Consider the following 21,247-nt stretch of genomic DNA (forward strand, 5'->3'; position numbering starts at 1 on the left):
GTTGGATCTGGATGATCAAGAACGAGCTCCTGTGGAGAGCCCCCTTTCTCGTGTGTTAGCAGTAGGAACAGTGTGCCAGTGGTGCCCCATCTAGCTTTGTTAATTACCGGTTTTTCTGTCCTGTACTTTATGTTGCGTTTATTCTAGACGCAGAAGCGTTCCTTCAGAACGCTGCAGCCGCCTTGCATGCAGCGAGGCTGGCGTGGGCTAGCGTGAAAACAGAAGATAGTCATTTTAACTTTCATCATGTATTTATTGTACAAGTCCTGCAGAGGTCATTCCTCAACAAGAGAAGAGCCAACTTAAAGCTGACCCTCAGTTTTCTTTTCTGGGATCACCTTTGTTGATCGTTACCTGTCCACCATCGGGCTGTTGTCCACATTCTTCCTCTACAGGCTGATTATCCCAGAATCTGTCGTAACCACACTGTCCTCCGTAATCACAATCGCACTATCGAGTTCTCGCTGATCACCCATGTACCGAGATCCATCCTTCAGTAGCGAACCCGAAACAGTAGAAGCATCATTATGCCTTCTGTGGTGTGCAAAAGTGGACCGTATCTCTTTAGGGAGGCAACCTTATTTGTGGAGGCCAGTGTTCTATGTCAGAGCGCTTTTCTGGCTAAGATTCATATTGTTCACTAGAATGTAGTCACCCTGGTGCCAGTCGACTAATGTACACCCGCGGGGAAGACGAAAATAAACAGAAGACGTTGTAGCATCTTTACTCCACTGACGCGTTACCGAGAAAAATTGAAGATTTTCGTGTTTCAGTGCACAGTAGCATCTCTGACGCAAATAACGAACTAGCATTACATTCCGCTTAATTTCTTTTTCTTCCAGAATGGGCGCGAATGCAAGGAGAAGAAGGGGCGGACTTCGTTTTCTTTTGCTCATAGAAGCTGCGCCTGTCAGCGTTAAAAACGCATCACATCTGTGCCATGCATGCTCACGCTTGAGAACGCTGCTGGTTGTACTTCTAACAAAGTTAGCGTGAGCCTGACCTTGATATTATCACGAACTTTTACGCCGAAGCGCCTCTTCAGTGTCTTTTATTTATTTTTTTGAAGGTCACATATCGCAGCGTACTACATGCTACTTACTCCTTCATAAGAATGATTTTTTTTTTTAAATTGGAAGCAAATGAAAATACCTTTCTTAACCCTTTTCATGTCCACACAACAAAGGCTCATTAGACTAAAGTAACTTGTGTAAACTGCATGCCAGTCATGATGGTTTTCTGTGCCCTGAGTTTCCGCCATTTTCTCAAGCTTGTTCGCAACTTTGGCTCCCTCATTTGATGCCGTTCTGCAAACGGAACTCGAAAACGAAAGGTAGCTTTGATGTGAAATACATACAATTTCTTTTCGTGGTTGGGTTATTGGAGTAACCCATAGTTCTCTATGCGGCATTTTGTTACACGCAGGCGGCCGTGTTCTAAACAGTGGGCGATATAATGAGCCGCTGTTCAGAGATGAAGGTTGGCTACTCTCTGGCCTGCTATGCCAGGTAGTACTTGCGCGGATCTAAAACACCTGAAGCTTTCGAAGTCCTGTTGAAAGTGAGCCCGCATTTTTCTTATTCCTTTTCTCAATAAGACACTGTAGACTGGTTGCAGGCTCCATATTCTTGATAGGCGCCGCTTAAACGCAGTTTCTCCCTAAGAGAACAAGTAAGTGTTCACCGGTTTGGCCAAGCATTTACCCCTGTCCCTCTTTCGCAAGAACACAGCTAAATATCCGAGCTTTCGCCAGCACAAGGTAGGTCACTGTACACAGGGACCATTTGTGTGTGTGTGTGATCATCCTCCATTAGTGAAATCGAACAACTTCTATTGTGCGGACATAGCCTTCCAGCATCTTGCGATCAAAGGGTAAACCAGTACTTGTTCAGTCAGCTTCGATGGAACCGCATGCGATTACCGAAGCTACCATCGCGTCAGGCTAACATTTTCAAAAGTTGCGCTATGGTGGCGGCCTCAAGGCCACTAGAGGCTGTAACGGGTTGTACTACCCCGGACTCCCTAGAAGAAATCTGGGAACCATCCCTCGGGTGGGGTAAATTGCGAGATGTACAGGAATATTATCTTTTCCAAGTGTCCGTTTGCGTGGCTAACGAGAATGTCTCTTTTGGCACCGGTTCAGCGGACCCCTCTTCGGTCGATAACATTTAGTCCGGGAGGCAATGACGCTGCAGTAGTTCTGAGTTCAGAATGAGTCACTTCGCACCAAAAACCACGTGATTCCGATGAAAGGCGTCTTCATCCGCAACGTGTGCCACGGTATACACAGCTCATCTTCTCTGACGTTTCCTCAGATCGCCGCAATGTGGGTGGGGTGCTGGCTCCTCTGAGTCTCCGTGCCCTCCACGCAGCCGTCTGCGAATGTCCCAGCCTTCGTGGATAAAGCTTTAGGTCCGTTCCGAGTCCCGAAGAACTTGCACAACGCTTGATTTCCCGGCGATTCATAACAAGTCACTGTACACGGTCATCTCTCTGTCCAGCGGCCCTCCTAAGACGGCGAGGACACGTGAGAAGGCAGGTCTCATACTGTGGTTCGCGGGTTCAGAGGACTTTGATCTCGACGTCTTCGTCGCTGTCCACGTCCACTGAGCGTCTGTCGTCGTCTTCGTCCCTCGAGGCCCTCATGAGGTGCTCCGCGAGGCTGGCAGCGGCGGTGACTGGTTGGTGTGGGTGGCTGCCGTGACCATTGGTGGAGCCGGGGGTGGTACCAGAGGGTGGGGATACATCGCTCAGGTCCGGGTTCGGGTTGCTCTTGGTGGGCAGCGTCTGCTCTCTGGAGCCTCCGCTTGAGAGCAGCTCGCGCTCCTTGGAGTTGCGCCATTTCATGCGCCTGTTTTGGAACCAGATCTTGACCTGGGAAGAAGAAGAAAAAAAGGGATTGAAAGGAAGGTCAGGGGTCCCTAAGAGATGCGTTTGCCGCTCTGCAAACATTCCAAAAGCTCCGAAAGTGAGAATTACAACTCGGGAAAATGGATTGACCGTTAAAAGGAGAATTTGGTGCCTCATCGGAATTATTCAAAATGATAGCCTGCCGCGGTGGCTCAACTGATATGGCGCTCGCCAGTTGGGCCCAAGGTTGAGGGATGGAATCCTATTCGCAGCGGGTGCATTTTGAGGAGAGACCGAAAAGCGCCCGTGTCCTGCGTGATGTACGTTAAAGAACATCAGTTGACTGTTATTAATCTGGTGTCCTTCCCTATGGCGTCAGTCATAGCACACATGGAGGTTCGGGACGGTAGGCCAAACATATCACGTACACTACATATTCGAAACGACATTCAAGGCCTATTTTGGCAACAAAAGTAAGTTGCCTTGTTTAGAAGAGGATTCATAGTTCTTTTCGTCTTGTTTTTGTGGGAAACATTACTAACTTCAGAACTGAATTCTTATGCTTCCTATCCCTGGTGGGTTGTTTCAGAATGACCGTAAGTATAAACCTGCGCTGCTCAACGATAAGCTGAATAGATGCGCCTGCCGGCCCCGCTTCGGTTTCATTCAGTTTAGATGATAGATGATATACGGACTTCATTTACTTTCTTTACAAGAAAGTGACTAAGGCAAAAAAAGCTTCGCGCATAGCAACTTGACGAGGCCCTACAGCTCCAAAAGTTGTCAGTCGTCAGCGGGAGCCAATTACATTAGAACATATTGCATACAGTACAAGAAAGCAAACAAACAAATAATAAAAGCTCTAGCATCAAACGTGGGGCAAAACTTCTAAATATCGTGAACACACGTCACGTAACAGAATGCTGCTACATAGGTAAACAAAGAAACCACATGCGTTTGTATTGTGGGTTTTTAACATTGTTAACAACGTATACAACAGGAACAAATTGGCAGTCTATGAACAACAGCCAATAAAACAATAAAATGGAGGGTTTCAGTGAAAACTGACTTGGAAACACTCAGAAAACGGAGAATATGTTGAACGCAATATAAAATGATAATCCATCATAGAAGAGGCCTTTCTGCTCTAACTTGCTCAGTAACTATGGTAACGTGTGCTTGATAGATGTGAGGCCGTAGTTGGTACGCTAGGTAGGTACACGTCAGGTTTCGGGCAAGCGCGTGTTATAAAAGCATTTGTTTCTGACTAATGTGGCTAAATTTTCGGACAAATTCTGAAACTTGCAAGGTGTCGAGCTTCTTGAGCTGATGACTCAAAGAAGTACCAGTTCGTATGCCTTCTCAAGAAACGAAACCCGAAAAGTTTCTTGTAGTAAAAATAAATGCTATTTTTGTTTATTTTATATGAACATGTCACGAGAGCTTGGTGCCTGGCGGTGGCGTCGGCTAATTCTTTTCAGATCGGAGGAAAAAAATTCACACATCATTTGCAAGCGTACACAGTCAAAACACCCACTGCATAATACAACTTACAACACAATACTTAAGTTACAGTAAAAGTGAATGACAGAAAATTGTTCTCAGTGTTATTTTGCTGTAAGTAATGATAATAGTAACTGCCGCGTTTTTGTATGTGCTAATGCCGTGTTTGTGTATGTGCTAATATTTCCCTGGACCACTTAGTTGATGTCGTTGTGCTTGTTGTCTGCGCAATGGATGGGTGTGAAACAGGAGAATGTGCATTTGAAGGTGGGAGTCTTTTTTTTTCTAAATATGCAACGAACATAAATGGTCAACCTACCCCTAATCGATACGAGCTAATCCCTAATCCCTAATCTATAATCCCTACGCTAATCCCCAATCGAGCTAATCGATGTGTCATCAACTCATTCGACTGGTCTTGCAGACAAGGAAACTAAAGATTATTGAAAAACTTATTAGTGGGCCTCAGGTTACTCTTGGAGGCAATTGAAGATGACAAACAATTCTAGCGATAAAGAAATGCGAAGAAATCGTATGCAAACATGTGTTAATTTTCTACCGTTCCGAGATTACCGCCGCTAGCACGCTCAAGTTCTTATTTTCATTGCGTTCCAGTGTCTACGTCTTCTGTGTGTAGCGCTGTGCAAGATCTTCAATCTTAACCTTCGCCCTACCCGCCGCGGTGGCGCAGTGGTAGAGCGTTCGGCTACTGATCCGGAGTTCCCGGGTTCGAACCCGACCGCGGCGGCTGCGTTTTTATGGAGGAAAAACGCCAAGGCGCCCGTGTGCTGTGCGATGTCAGTGCACGTTAAAGATCCCCAGGTGGTCGAAATTATTCCGGAGCCCTCCACTACGGCACCTCCTTCTTACTTTCTTCTTTCACTCCCTCCTTTATCCCTTCCTTTACGGCGCGGTTCAGGTGTCCGCCGATATATGAGACAGATATTGCGCCATTTCCTTTCCCCAAAACCAATTAATAATAACCTTCGCCCTATTACTACGAATAACAACAACAACAACAACAACAACAACAATAATAATAATAATAATAATAATAATAATAATAATAATAATAATAATAATAATAATAATAATAATAATAATAATAATAGATGGTTTTTGGGGAAAGGAAATGGCCCAGTATCTGTCTCATATATCGTTGGACACCTGAACCGCGCCGTAAGGGAAGGGATAAAGGAGGGAGTGAAAAAAAGAAAGGAAGAAGGAGGTGCCGTAGTGGAGGGCTCCGGAGTAATTTCGACCACCTGAGGATCTTTAACGTACACTGACATCGCACAGCACACGGGCGCCTTAGCGTTTTTCCTCCATAAAAACTCAGCCGCCAGTTTCTGTCTTCGCAGTGCCAAGTTTCTTGTCTGCTTCTCTCTCTCTCTCTCTCCACTTTCTTGAAAAATGAAGCCGCATCGCCCTCCGAGACTAGAGGCGTCACCAACTCGGCTCTCAGATTCCAGTGAGTGGCTCGCATATAGGCATGCGTCCGGAAATCTGCTGTAGCCGAACACCACCCCAGGCACAAATAGGAGAGAGAGAGAGAGAGAGAGGGAGAGAGAGAGAGCGAAAGGGGCGAATGGAAGCCGTTCGAAGATGGGAAAGAGGGGAGGAAGGAGGAGGAAAGAGGAAAGACACTCAAAGCCAGGCCCGCGCGGCGGCTGCAGCCGTCGTCCTCGTCGTCATCGACGGCAGCGGCTGCGACGGCGTGTTCGCGGACCGCGCGAACTCGTTAATTAAGCGGACCTCCTTCCGAAATGAGCCTCCGCCGACGCCGTAATGCGCGCCTTTAGCGAATTAATATGTCGGAACGCGCGCCTCCTCGCGGAGCCTTTCTCCTCCCCCGACCTCTTCCCCTCCTCCTTCGCTGTTTCCTTTCCGCCCCTTTGCCTTCCCCGTCTCGTTGGGTGGCTCCTCCTCTCCCCAATGCTCCTCATTTCCCGTACATGCGAGAAACCACCCCGGCGCGCAGGCGCGTTGCAAGCGGGAGCCACCCGCACGCAACGCCGGTCTTTTGACGGCAATGTGGCGGCGACGGCGGCAATTAGGCACTCATCGCGGAACACATTTTTTTTTTTCATGCTGTTGCCTGCCTATTTCGCTCGCCTGTTTCTAAGCCGCGCCGTGGATGCAGGTCTTGTATGAGCATTTTTCGACCTAACAGCCCGCTTTCCGTTCTAATAAGGGAAGATGGAAAAGAATAATATAGACGAGGAATCTAGAACATTCGTCTTCATCATAATCGCTGCCGTCGTCATGATCGTCGTGGACATCAGCAAGGTTACGTGCACTGCCAAAGAAAAAAGGCTTCTCTTGTTGACCTCTGGTTAGCTTCTGTCCTGTGCAAGCCGCAGCCTATCCTATTTCTGTAAATTTTCCAAATCTACACCATCTTCCGAACTGCTACCCGAGGATACGTTCATCTTAAATCGAATTGAAACTTGAATCGAAATGGCAAGAATGCATTGCCAGCTAGTGATGGTCAAAATAATTCCAGTGACTGCCAGATTCATAATCTTCGGTGGACCCACGAAACCACGCCTGCTTTGCAGTGGAGTTGACGCCTTTTACTTTATGTTGGGATTCACTGTGAATGCAAGAAAACGCTTTGGTTCGACACATTGGGGCCGCCAAACCTGTGTTAGCCTGTGTTCCTCTCCAATGTTCAAGCAAAGACAAGAAAAAAATATACATGTTTAAGATTAGCTTCTACAAACTTGTGACACAATCATGGCGCCATTATTGTGGCTCCTTTGGAGCAGCACCGTGTGCGATCGCCAGCGTAGACGAAAGCAGACTACAGCTGCTTGGAAGATGTGAGTGACGCTGTGTTTTACTGCTACTGCGCCACCACTGCGCCAAACGAAAATTGTGGTAGGCCCGCCGGTAAAAAGTAACAATGGTTTTGCTCCCGTTGGTCACGCGGGCGAGGAGCTACCGGGGCGGCGCTACTGTTTTAGCTACCTCAACTTCGTCCTCACAACCGCTATCATTACCTTTACAACCATCACCATTAGCGCAAACATTGCCGTCAACACAGCCCCAATATGACCGTTACCATTGCCACGACCTGCACCACTTCCATTACCACTACGATTACCATCACCATCACCACTATCACTAACACTACGATCACTACCACCATTGTTACTGCCATCACCACCATCTTTACAAGTACCACAACAACCACCACCATTACCACTATCATAGCCATCAACCCCACCAACATCACCATTACTACCACCACCATCAGCATTGACCATTACTAATATGACCACCATCACTGCGCCAGTACTGCCAGCACTATTAGCATTGCAACTGCTGTCACCACGATTACCACCAACAGGACCAACACCCCTACAATTACCAACCCCATTACCTCCACCACCACATGCACCCCGATTATTTTTCGCCCGGTTATTTCCCCTGCAGAGCAAAAATCTCATTAGTTGCTCTGCAGTAAGCCCTGTCTTACGCAAATGCACTCACCTTTTCCCAACAGTTGGAACTGCAGGGAACCGCCATTTATCCATTTCCTACCTATTACAAGCACCAGTCGAAAATAATGATTTTCAAGTAGACGGATTAAAGGGCTAACACCTTTAAATGACACACCACTGGTCTCCACGTATACTGTTGAACATATCATTGAATCTTCCCATCTCTTAGCCAGTAACAGCGTAGACAAGGTGACTCAGCATGTGACTAGTTTGCGGAACTCCAAGGCCCTATAAAAAGGCCAAGGAGGCGTAGCGCGCGGGAAGCAGATATATACGGCGCGTTTAAGAGCAGGCCCCAAGCACTGTGCACTGAATTCTTGATCACTCGGCGTATAGTTAGGCGAACGATGCAGGCTACGGTTCCAGGAACCAAGAGGATGTGCTGAATTGCATAGTGCCTCGTTTAGAACTTACACGAAGCTGCAGAGGCAGAGCGCATAGCTGGTGCAACAACAGCGCAGCTTCCAACGCCATTATCTTCGCAAGAATCTTAGACCACTACACTTGTCCGAAGGCCGACCACAGGGCAAAGCTGCCGAAATATACGCATGAACTATCTTGCGCAGTTGAGCGCAGAGTGAGTTGGCCCGCTTTAGCGCTGCGTCGATTAGCACGTGCACCACGGATATCTATATGAGCCCTATTTTCCACCCCGCCGCGGTGGCTCAGTGGTTAGGGCGCTCGACTACTGATCCGGAGTACCCGGGCTCGAACCCGACCGCGGCGGCTGCGTTTTTATGGAGGAAAAACGCTAAGGCTCCCGTGTGCTGTGCGATGTCAGTGCACGTTAAAGATCCCCAGGTGGACGAAACTATTCCGGAGCCCTCCACTACGGCACCTCTTTCTTCCTTTCTTCTTTCACTCCCTCCTTTATCCTTTCCCTTACGGCGCGGTTCAGGTGTCCAACGATATATGAGACAGATACTGCGCCATTTCCTTTCCCCCAAAACCAATTATTATTATTATTATTATTATTATTACTATTACTATTATTATTATTATTATTATTATTATTATTATTATTATTATTATTATTATTATTATTATTATTATTATTATTATTATTATTATTATTAGCCCTATTTTCCGCTTCTCTTGACTAGAATGCGAGTAAATACACAGACACGAGCAATTTAGCTCAAGGACAACTCCAGAACAATATCTGTTTATGCTACTGCACTGAACTTGAACAGGCACTGAAGAGATCATGCATGTACGGAAAACTATACTAAAAAAAAATCAAGCTCGCTCAGTTCGGGAGATTACTGGTAGTGAAAAAATCGTACTGTTTAGACCTGGACATCTTGATAGATCGGCTGCGAACACACGCGCTGGTGCAATCAAGAGAACTCAGCGACACACATTAGAAAAACTTCGCAAACAGGTAATCGTAGTGCTCAGGCGTAATCGTGTACATTTCTTTAAACATTTGACCGCAAGACTGCGCTTCTTGTTTGGTTGTACTCAAGAGCACGGATGGCACTGCATCACCTTGTACTTGGAGGGACTGTGCTGTCATACATTGAGAATTTCCTTTTTCTGGTACAGACGAGCAGTTGTGTTGCTCACAATTATTTTCTCTTACGGCGCGGTTCATGCGTCCAAAGATATATGAGACAGATACTGCGCCATTTCCTTTCCCCCAAAACCAATTATTATTATTATTATTGTTCTGCTCACGGAAAGCCTAATTTTAATCAATAAATGAGTATTTAGCCACTCAGAGCTCTATGTTGGAATAAAAGCGCGATGTTACGATTTTGAGAGTATCGACTGGTCCGGCTGGCTGGATGCATGCGGTCACAAAACTTGGCAATTTATTGTGTTTTTGAGCATATCGTTATCGATGCATCTCGAAATCTAACGGAAAGAACAGAACCCACTCTATGCCGTAAACTAGCAAGTTTTTTGTAATGCTTCCTGAAATATTTCTGCGCACACAAGACAGGACCGCCATGAAAAGGAACACACAAAGACACAAACTTCAAATGGATTTTATTGTGATTGCAATCACAACAAAAACCAGTTGAGGTTTGCGTCTGTGTATGTTTCCTTTCATGTCCTGTCTTGTGTGTGCACAACCATTTTCAAAAGTATGACGAACCAACTCGACCGAGACTTAACGTTTCTAAGCTACATTTTTCATAATGTTCTGTTATTTCTTACAAAAAGTCTACGATGCCTAGCCTATCAGCAGGCTCCTCACAGGAAGTCGCCGCGGGTTACACGCTCACGCAATTTTGTTGTCAGTTAGCAAAGCTGCGGTTTTGGTGAAATTTACGCATTTGATATCCTCGAACAGCAATCGATTGACGAAGTCACATAGAATCTTTTCCTTAGTAAAGATACTTCGCTCACTCCAAGCGTGTGAAAGCGGAGAGAGAGACGGCTAAGGTGACGCGCATAAAAATGAACACAAAAAGAGGCCACGGTTTATTACGCGGCGGAGGGTGTTTCAAGCGCGTCTTCATTATCGCTGCCAGGACGCCCGAGAAACTGTCTCGAACGAGGCAGGGAAGGGGGGGGGGGGGGGGGGGGGGGCAGGCAATCACCGCCGCCTAACCAACCATCTTCGCAGCAGCTGGAACCCAGGGCGCATAAAGTAGCTGCGGCTCGAGAAACCTCCGCGGCGCATGCTTCGCCTGGCAATTCTCATCCGCGGCAGCCATGAATTAAACGCATTTTGATCCTTGCTTATCTCTCTGTGCATACTCTAACGAGTTGCGATAGAAGCCAGTTGATGCGAACTTTCATCGGCGTTTCTTCTTCCTCCTCCTCCCCCCCTCCCCCCCTCTCTCTCTCTCCCTTTCTTTGTCTAGCTTGGTGTGGCGGCGTTCATCAACAGCTTTGCTTCGTTGATGTTTTTTTTTTTGCGTAACAAGCACAGCACCAGCGCTTTACCAACGAAACAAAAGAAAAAAGAATGAAATTAGGGGTAGGGTGCTGTAATTTTTTCTGACGAGAGCAATGGAGCGTGCCTGAGCTTCTTCTCCGTGGGCGTCACTCAGCTGAGTACCAGCCTCGTTGAAGGCCTTCGCCCGGAAACTCGCATTCTCTCTCGATAGCTTCCCGGACTCATTACAGTGCGCCCCGTTAAGCGAAAGGAAGCGTCAGCTGCTTCGAGGTGAAATCTGGGCATTCGAACGATTATTGCGCCCCCCCCCCCTCCTCACTATCACCATTTGCCTCTCTGTTTTTTTTTCTCGCCCGTGTAATACAGAGCTTTGGTTGAAAAGCGGTGCCATACGAACTCGTGGGCGTGAGGTTATGGAGGTGCATTACGACGTCAATCGCAGAGTATGTATTTAAGCTACTGCTTTGCAAAATCAGCTGGGGACCATTTCTGTGGTGCGCATGCCCGAACACGGTGAATGGGGAGAAGTGGTGTTTGTATAGACGTATCACTTAACGCAATGCAAGTGAAGTTGGGGAACGGAGGTTAGAAGTTTCCTCAGCAACTCCGAGTCTTCATATTGAGCCATATACTCTCCATACACTCTCCACACGGGACTGTAAAAATGGGAATACTGTTAAGTATTTTCATATCTAATCATCTATGTAGCATTCGCGTGGAAGGCAGGTGGCTCGACTAGAGCTCAGGAAATAAAAAGAAGGATTTGTAACGACCGATAGATGTTATATACCTGCTATTGAAACAGGCACTAAGAGATTGAAGTAGCGCCGTGCAAAATATGATATACGGGTATGCTGGTAATATATTTTCATTTAGAGCGTAGTCATGTTGAGTGTGATTGTACTGCTGATGAATTAACCAAGTTCTCATTTGTGTTCAACCAATCTGTTCTTCCTGTCCTCCTATAAGAAGTCGTGTCACTCAACTGTGTTCCATTATATTTCTTTATTCCATTTCTCCTTTTGGGTGGGCTACTTTTTGTAGCCAATAAACTTGCCCGGCATTCACTACACTAATGTTTCGGCATACTTCGATAATTAAAATTAACAGACGTTTAATTCACCACCACCTAACGGCCTTCAAAAGCAACTGTCCTTTTTTCTAATTTTGAAAGAAGGTATACCCTTAAGTGGCTTAGACCAAGTCTATACGTTTAGAGGCCTGTGTTGTGCATGAATTAAAGCAATGTTTTGTGACGTCACCTGTCATGTAGCCACGACATATATCTAGAGCTTTAGTGAGGATTTGCAGTCAAAAGCGCACAAAAGCTCTCAACATGACAGTGCGAAAACGCTTCGTAATTCTACCCGCGCTAAACAGATTTTGAGAACGTTAGTTTAGCTTTGTCCACACACTGTAGACCAGTTCTGAATTATTACTGCAAATTAGGCGGGAAACAACAAAAACCTTATTGTGAAATTTAATTATATGAAATGCAAGGCTTTTGCATCGTACAGGGCCAGAGCTGTTAAAGGAAAAAAAAAGCCCAACGCAGTATGCTAGACTACGAGGCACAACCTATGGGACAGGAACACTTTGCGCGTTCATTCCTTGCCTTTATATTTCGCATAATCCTACCACACACGATATTGCTCGCGCAAACGGGTGGAAAGGCTCGTCGTTTAGCCTAAGCGTGCGAAGAGGCCGACGGAGTCGATATCACCGCGCATTTCCTTGATGGCTGGTTTCGACGATATTGCCGCGCCGAAAGCGTTCCGCCGCGCACAGGCGCGCTTTAGTGCACTGGGAAATGATGGGAGGGACCATTTTGGGTATGCAAAGCTTCGCTTTATGATTATGACACGAACGCTGGCGCGAACGCCCTGAGAGAGAACTTCACCGGTCCGCGTTCCTATATTGCCCCTCTATGGCAATACCGTGCATGTTCAAGCGGAGGGTCTCGCCGGTTCACGGGTCATATTCCGCGCATTGATATGCCTGAATGTGTAATGCATTCTAATGATGGTAATGGCGCTATCCGAAGTCGCAAACTTGGCGATATGCGCGTAGTTTAGGACGCGGCGTATTTCACACATCGTGGCCGCTTTTAGAAGTGCGAGGATTTTAAAAATGAAAATACTTTCTTTCCGCTACGCGGAATTACGTGCTATTTATGCGTAGAAAAACTACGGATGACTGCCACGTTGTACCTGCTCGCTTTAGATACGTTTCACAAGTGACCATCAAAACGAATTCGGTTTTAAAACACGCTCTAAGGCTTCACGACGGTCTGAATAACTGATTCGGCAGTGTAGGCTAGATGCGGTAATGTACACGGTAGGTTCGAGATATGTACGCAGTACGTGTGCTGAGTACGCATTTGAATATGGAATATGTCATATTTACCCACGTAATAAGCTTGTAGAACACGAATTCGGCAAATAAATTTAACCCGCCGTGGTGGCTCAGTGGTTAGGGCGCTCGACTACTGATACGGAGTTCCCGGGTTCGAACTCGACCGCGGCGGCTGCGTTTTTATGGAGGAAAAACGCGAAGGCGCCCGTGTGCTGTGCGATGTCAGTGCACGTTAAAGATCCCCAGGTGGTCGAAATTATTCCGGAGCCCTCCACTACGGCACCTCTTCTTCCTTTCTTCTTTCACTCCCTCCTTTATCCCTTCCCTTACGGCGCGGTTCAGGTGTCCAACGATATATGAGACAGATACTGCGCCGTTTCCTTTCCCCCCAAAACCAATTATTATTATTATTATTATTATTATTATTATTATTATTATTATTATTATTATTATTATTATTATTATTATTATTATTATTAAATTTAATTTCTTCATGTCAGTGAACTGCGGATTGAAATTTAACGGTACGGTGTATAATTCGCACATTAGATATCAAACTCTGTGTATCCATATATGCCGGGCAGCGTTTCAAGACGACATGCCGTTCTTTTTTCACTTTTTTACCATGCTGCATGTCAAACTCATGACTGCGGGTACATGCGTCACTGTGACTTTCCAGAGAAAGGAGGAACAAGCCAGAATTTTATGCAAAGCTGAGTACAGCTTATGCAGCTTTTGCACGCCGTCTATGTTAATCTGTGTCGCACAGGCAGATATATACTGGTGTTCTGGTCGAGGAGCGGCCGCGAACTTTCCTCGGGATGTGGTAGGGAGTGTACTGCTCGATGGAATGTTGCCCCTCTAGATGAGAACAGAATAGCGTTTAAGCTCTGACCCTATTGGTGTATAGTCAGAAACAAGAACGCACCATGCTGCACATCAAGAGCAGATTTAAGGGGTCAAGAAAGGCGGAGGGGGGGGGGGGGTGCATGCCGTAGAGTTTAGCTTGGCTTGCGCGCAATAGTCACCTTCAAACGTTCTGTTATACACGAAACTAAAACTAAATGGGCAACTTGTCGCTCTCGAAGCCAGGAGATTAACAAAGGCGACATTTTTTTTTTGTTCGTCTTCACTTCGGAAACGTAGGCGTCGAGGCAGGCTGACCGAAAGAGGTCCCCATATCTACATTCGCCAAGCACCTCCCAGCCCCTTCGCGCGCAGCAACCCAGTAGAGGATTCATATACAGGCGAGGCTGGAAGGGGCTGCTTGCGCCAGCGAACGGGTCCGCGGGGAGGCGAGAGCGAGCCAATAACCTGGCGACAGCGGTGGCCTCGCTATGCTTTTGCGAGACCGAGAGCGCGGCGGCGCACTCGGGGAGAAAGGCTGGCGTCGTCGCCAACGTCGACGCCGCTTGGCGGCGTTGGCGGCGAATGCCACGCTCCTCTCGCCGGCGTCAGCGCGAGAATTGCCTCGGCTGCATGAATAATTCACCGGCGGTCGCCCTAACCGCGCCGGCCTCATATGCCCCCTCTTCCATTGAGTGCGTCATATACACGGCCAGCAGCGCCGGGGGCTGCTGCCTGCCGCGGGCCGAACCCAAGCGAGCGACAAAAGCGAAGAACCGACGACTCCTCGGAATCGCGGGGAGGCCCGGGTGCAGCACCGCGTACGCTCGGCGTACATAGTCGAGAAGGGCGCATTCAAGCAGCAGTCGCGCCTGCAGACGCAGCCGCCGGCGAACGCTCAGCCGAGCGAGCAACCCGAGCTTGAACCTCGCGACGGAAAGGAAAGAAATAGAGAATAGAAAGAAGGATGTAGACGCAAGCCCGCGCGACCAGCCAAGCAGACGCAATGCCTCCCTTTCCCTACTGATCTGCTCCGCTCTTTCCCAGACGCCTGCGCGAGACGCGAAGAAGCAGAAGCCGCGGCAGTGGAGGTGGTGCACGCGTGGGGGATAAACGAAAAGAAAAGTGGCAGTCGAGGAGCGAAGCCGAGTGCGGTGTAGTCCGAGGCCGCATACGAACGCGTCGGGAGCCGTTTTTGTAGTCTGCTTCATAAACAGTGCCCGCCTCGCCTTGCGGCGCCGGCAGTTGATGTCGCTGTCGCCGCGTCGCTGCCTTTGAGCGAACCGGCGAGTTGACTCCGATATGAAATTCGGAAAAGCGGCCGCCACTTCCGCGGGAGTCGGCATTTCTCGCATCTCGCGTGGTCTAGCCTAGAAGCGGCGGCGGCGGAGCGCGAGTTTTGCGTTTGGGCTTCATCTGCGTGGCGCGGCATGTATTATTCATGGTTAGGTATGAGGAGCTTTGGAAAGGAGCTCCGTCGGCCCTTGGATGCATGCGACCGACCGTTCTTCTGCTGCTGCGCTCCTTTGCGCCTGCTTCTTGGCATGTGCGTCGAGATATGCGGAGAAAACGGAGTTTCAGGAGCGAAGCAGGATGGTTTCCTTCAGCAAATTTTATGCCCTGAGCAGGAGCTAAATGCAAAAAGGGCGAAAATAAAATCCCCGGCGTTTTGTACCATATTCTGAGGCGACAGCTGTTACTCTATTCGAGTCTTGCTATATGTTGAGGGTTGTTTTTCAGATAAATATTTTCATGAAGAGTGCGTAATTCTAACAATTTGTAAGAGCTCCTCAACGCTTTGAATAGCATTGAAGGCAATACAAAACGTCAGCATAGCGCAGAGATTCAGCCATTTGATTCTTGTGCGGCACATGGGGAAGGGTCTGTGCTTATTTTGAGAAAGTGTGCCGACATTTCCAATGCCTGATCCGTTACTTGACGAAAAGCGAGTTTGCGTCATTAAAAGCATGGCGCCAACTTCTTTCCGCGAGCTTTAACACAGTTTACTTATCCATGTTTCAGGAAACTAATTGCAAGCATGCTTATCGTCTTGTGCCATTAGTTGACAAACGAGAAATAAATTTATTCTATGGCTTAGGAGCCAGATCGTTCGTATCTACTTAAGCTTGATTATCCGCATTTTATTTTCCTCATTTTAACATTTTATAACCATTAAAAGCGACCGATTACAATGCAGGACATTCTGTACTTAATCATTTTACACACGCGACATCCCACGACGCAGTGAGTGAATGCTCCTGTCAAGGCCTGCAACCTTAAGTTCACGAAAAAGAAAACTGAAGCAAACTTGCTGGCCGCAACCGAAGGAGGTGCGACTATGTGACCAGGCGGCATAGAGTCTGCTTAGCGTCGTACCGTATTTGGACCATAGTCAATATTCCCGTTAGAATTCAGCCTGCACGTACCAGGGAAAGCGATGACGTCAAACATTAACAGTCAAACCGTAAATCTGCAGGGTGTCGACGTTTAAGCACCGTGCCACCAAGGATTCACACGAAGCTCTTGCATCGCTTGGTGGCCGCCACCAGCTTAGGCCACCCGATTTTGTGGAACGTATCCCCGTTAATTACACGACTTTACCCACAGCTTGTCATGGTGTCTACTTCCAGCTCCCGACAACTGTTTCGATACAAAGTGCGAAAGCCTTTGTGTCGGTCGGCTTCGCAACAACCCCTAGCACGTGCCAGCAGCCAACGCCTCGCTGTCAAATTGCGCGCAGAGAACACTTAATCATCATTACACATCGGCGATAAATATGAAATGATCGCCATTAGGCTGATATTCCTTGAAGGGGATCGAGTTAGGGGTTACTCGAGTAAGGGGGCTGCATTGGGGCTTGCAGCCAACAGCAGCAGAACCAAAGCCGCCGGCATCCCCCTCTCCCCGCAGCTCTCAAGGCTTCGCATACGCGTAATGATGATAGGCTTGTTCTGGATGGTCGTGCTGTAAATGCAGGGCCTAAGCCGTCGAGGGCGCATGCGTGTGAAAGGTCAAAGCGTGCCCTTCGACGACCGCGCGTTGCGTCACCCCGCGCGCAATCAGCGTCTCGCGGGTCTTCCTTTATCGCGTCTCAGAATCTCGACGCCTGGAATCTGAGACGCCTCGGCGGAGTAACCTGTTGGGTCCAATTTAGGACGCCCCGTGTCCAGTTACAGCAAGATTGTCTGATCTTGAACTTCGTCCAGGCCAGGCAGAGTTGTTTACAAGCTACACTGATAAAATACGCGTTTTGTAGCCCTTTTCCCAACGTGGTTCCTTTTTTGGCCACCACTCATGGTACCGGAATATACAATCAATCGGAAGAGTGCAAACATAATTTTTCTTTTTCCTTAGGAAATACTAGCGTTCATGTTCAGAAAAATTTTAACCAAGGAGTGCAATATCTTCTCTTGGCGTAAGCTGCACACACTATCAGTCAGGTGACAGAGAAACAAGTATGCAATAAAGTTTGCTCTATTACCTACCACAGGCAACCTATATTAAGAAGTTAGCCAACGTTTTGTGAACATCTCTTTTATGGCTTGAAGTACGTATCGTAATCAAAAGGGAGACCTTAGGACTTAAAATGAATCTTACGCCAATGCAGCAGGGACTAGGTCATTCTTACATGGAACCCATCTCTCTCACCTTAGAGGGCAGTCTCCTCATAATATACACCTGGCGCCAGATATAAAGGTTAAAATTTTAAAATAGTTTGATACTGTAAACAAGGATATTATACGATATTTTCACGCGCTCATTGTCTGCGGGTAAGTTATCTGCAGAGTAGAAGACAGCGAAGGTAATGTCCATATTGAAATCAGGCAGTAAAAATACTCCATAAAATTATCACGCCATGCCACTAATATGCGTTTGTTGCAAACGACCTGAGCATATCGCATCTCAAAGTCACCTAGAGTCCAGTAACTTCTTTTTTGTTATTCAACATGATTTCAGGAAAAAGCCTTTCATTTGACACGAGACTCTGGAAATTCACTAGAATGGCCTGCATTTTATAATGGATGCTAACAGCTAAACCGACAGTATTTTTTACTTGTCCAAAGCATTAGACCGTGTTGCTCACAGCGGTTTAAACTCGAAGTTATCAGCTCTTGGGCTTGATGCTAACGCTTTATCACAGCTTCATAATTTTTTTGTTATTTCACCGGCAGTTTACAGCCATCAGTAACTTCACCTCATCCCTTTCTGATCTCACCGCTTTCTCTTGCATACGGGGTGTTTCGCGTTCACTTTCAAAAATTTTCAAAAGTAAGGTTTTTGGGGTAAAAATGTGGCTTTTGCGGCATAGTATTACCACTGTTGGCGGACACCAGAAAACCGGTGAATCGTCTTGTGTAATGAGCTGGTTAACTAATTTATACTAATTAATTTTTAACTACTCCAGTTAGGTGCTTAACTGCAATTAGAGATCTGTAGCCGGTCGTTAATAAGCCATATCAGTTTTAAGAATTTCGAAAACGCGGTTCCCCTCGGCGCTGTGGCTCGACAAAATTTGGCTTTTTCGACTAGTTACGCACACTGGAGGGGTTGCTTTGCCTACATGCTTTCGAAAGCACATGTATGTTCGCACGATGCTGCAAAAATTTGTCGAGCCACAGCAGGGAGCCTAATCGAGTTTTCGAAGTTCTAAAAAACTGATATGGCCGTTACTAACGACCGGCTACAAATCTAATTCCAACTAGGCGCCTACATCTACTAGTTAAGTTAATTGTTAAACATTAGTTAAACAGCTTACTACTTAAGACAACTCACCGGTTTTCTCGTGTCCGCCAACAATGGTAATATTATGCCACAAAAGCCACATTTTTACCCCAAAAAAGCCTATTTGTGAAAATTTTTGAAAGTGTTCGCTGAAACACCTGGTATATGACGACCTACCCACTAATGTTACCGGCTTTTTGCAAATGACGGCTTAATCTGTCTTGCAGAATTAATCATCCTGATGATCAACCTGTCCGCTTAGGTGATATGAACGCCTTAATTTGTGCAAAAATTGACTGATGCCTTTAAACGTGACTAAATGAAAGATTATTCCATTCGCCCGTAGCATTCCAACTCCTACATCTTTAATTTCACTAATAACATGGCTGTTTCATCTAAAAGTATCTTGGCGTGCGTCTCACCCCAAAGTGATCAATGTCGACAAATGTCACCGTCACCTGTGCCAAAACAACGCGGACTCTTGGTCATCTCTGCCGCAACCTTCCGAACTCGCCATAGCAGATTCATAGAATGGCATAGTTGTGAGGGCGGACATAACAAGAATTCGTTTCATCAATATGGTATCCACATCGGAGTTGTTCAGTTACAATGAAATAATCAATTCAGAAAAAATTCACAGGAACACTTAATTGTATTATGTGCTAGCAATGAGATAGAATTAGCTGTTGACGCCGTAACCGGAAATGATGTCATTTCTGCTCTGGCTATCCTCTTCCTGTCTGGTGACGTCACCGCCTTCCAGCCAATGGGCGGATATTATGACCGACGACGCATTTTGGCGCTATGTATCTTCGAATGCTATCACAATGAAAGGCCTGCCCACATTGTATCGCGTAGGCAAGTCTAAAATGCAAGCGCCACAAAAATCAAACACTTTCATTTGATTCTCCTTAAATTCTTGGCACTGAGCCCTTTATGTCTTCTTCATGAATATGTCAATCGCGCCAAGCCATTCCCCCTCTACCGTTAAACCCCACACCTTTAGAAACCCCACATCGTCTCCATCACAGATCGTGAGTCTTTTGTAAGCATTTGCAAGAATATTACGCTGCATAACGTTCCACTTTTGTTTTCTGCATAGTTATTTGTTGGTTCTTTGTGTTTATCCCTGCTTGTAAATTTTTTGTTGCACAACCTTCCTTACCCAATGCTCCGTACAGGAGCTAGTAAAATATTTTAAATAAATAAATACATTAATCGCTACGCCTTCATGCAAACTGGATGCAAACTAACGGCATATGTGTGCTTTTCTTGGCAAGCAAAGCTTTGATCCCAAATTGAGTCAAACTGGCTATGACACTCCCTTAACTACTGAATGTTTCTCTAAAGATTAAGTGCTACGTTTCCTGGTTTTTATGGCACAGAGTGGTAAAGAAAAGGGCAAATGGCAAAATAAGCACATCGCTGCTCAAAAAAAAAAAAGTTCGTATGCAAATCGCTATGCTATTTCGGGTTCTACTCGAGTTATGCATAAACTGAAGCCTGCAACGGAACCGAGAGTCGCTTCTGACGTTCTCACGAAACGAACCACTCGAGCCCAGATGAGGTGATCAATAATGCCGCGTCAGAGTTGGATCACAAGACTGTCTTAGTCACAAACGTTTATTAGACCTCACGGAGGTTCCGTTATAATGTTTTAACCAACGCCGTAGCATGTACGCTTAGAACATTTACCAACTCGATTTTGATCTGTTATCGCGGTGAGTGCAGCCACGTGTGCGAGACAGAACTATAGACCTTTCATAATCCATGTCCCGGGGTTACCGTCCTCCAGCTGTGGTCAGGAACACGGCATCGAGCACTTGTTTCATGTGAATAGTCTGAATTGGAGTCAAGATCTTATCATGGATGTTCAGTGCCTAAAATGCACTTTCCTCAGGAGTGAGTCTCGAGGTTTATACCTTTCCAAAGTAAAGTGCTTCTCTCTCTGTGGGCGTCTTTATAACACTGGTGCCGCAGATAAGCGCAGAAGGCCTGAGAAAGTGTGTTTTTGTATCCGCTGGGGGCCTGCTAAGATTTTAGAAAAGTGCAGTGGCCAGGGCACTTAGCTTCTAGGCTAAACACAAGAGACCAACGACATACAGCGTGTACTGCGACTATTACGGATACCATGAGTGCAACGTTAAACACGCTTTTGTTGTCAGCAATAAATTAGCGCTCAACTTATTTGTTGGCCACTAAGGGCTGATAGTATCCAGGATATCTGGTACGAGCCGAAATTATTCATAAGGTGTATTTTAGTGGATACCCGTGAGAAGCGCTATGCGATCTTTCATCATTGCTGAGATACATAGTCGAGAAAGTATTAACCGAATGTCGGGCACATTACGTATAGAAAACCTAAAGTGTCACTTAAGCTCCACTTTAAGGATATAATGCGACAGCGTTAATGGCTGTTTGGTACTTTATTTCTAAATAGTGCCTCTTTTAACTACATGTAATAATTAGAATACATCAGTAGGCATACTAGGCCGCCGCGGTGGCTGAGTGGTTATGGCGCTCGGCTGCTGGCCCGGAAGACGCGGGTTCGATCCTGTCCGCGGCGGTCGAATTTCGATGGAGGCGAAATTCTAGAGGCCCGTGTGCT

General features: G+C 46.6%; 1 protein-coding gene across 1 annotated transcript in view; it reads right to left on the reverse strand.

Moving 5' to 3' along the window:
* Nucleotides 1–237: 237 nt before the first annotated feature.
* Nucleotides 238–21,247, reverse strand: part of Dbx (homeobox protein Dbx) — a 96,238-nt gene continuing 75,228 nt past the window's right edge. The window contains exon 5 of the mRNA XM_077661820.1: nt 238–2,874. Within this exon, the coding sequence (XP_077517946.1) occupies nt 2,563–2,874 (312 nt within the window). The 3' untranslated portion in view covers nt 238–2,562. The remainder of the gene's footprint in view (nt 2,875–21,247) is intronic.

This window comes from Amblyomma americanum, chromosome 4 (assembly GCF_052857255.1).
Source record: "Amblyomma americanum isolate KBUSLIRL-KWMA chromosome 4, ASM5285725v1, whole genome shotgun sequence".
NCBI classification, from domain to species: Eukaryota; Metazoa; Arthropoda; class Arachnida; order Ixodida; family Ixodidae; genus Amblyomma; species Amblyomma americanum.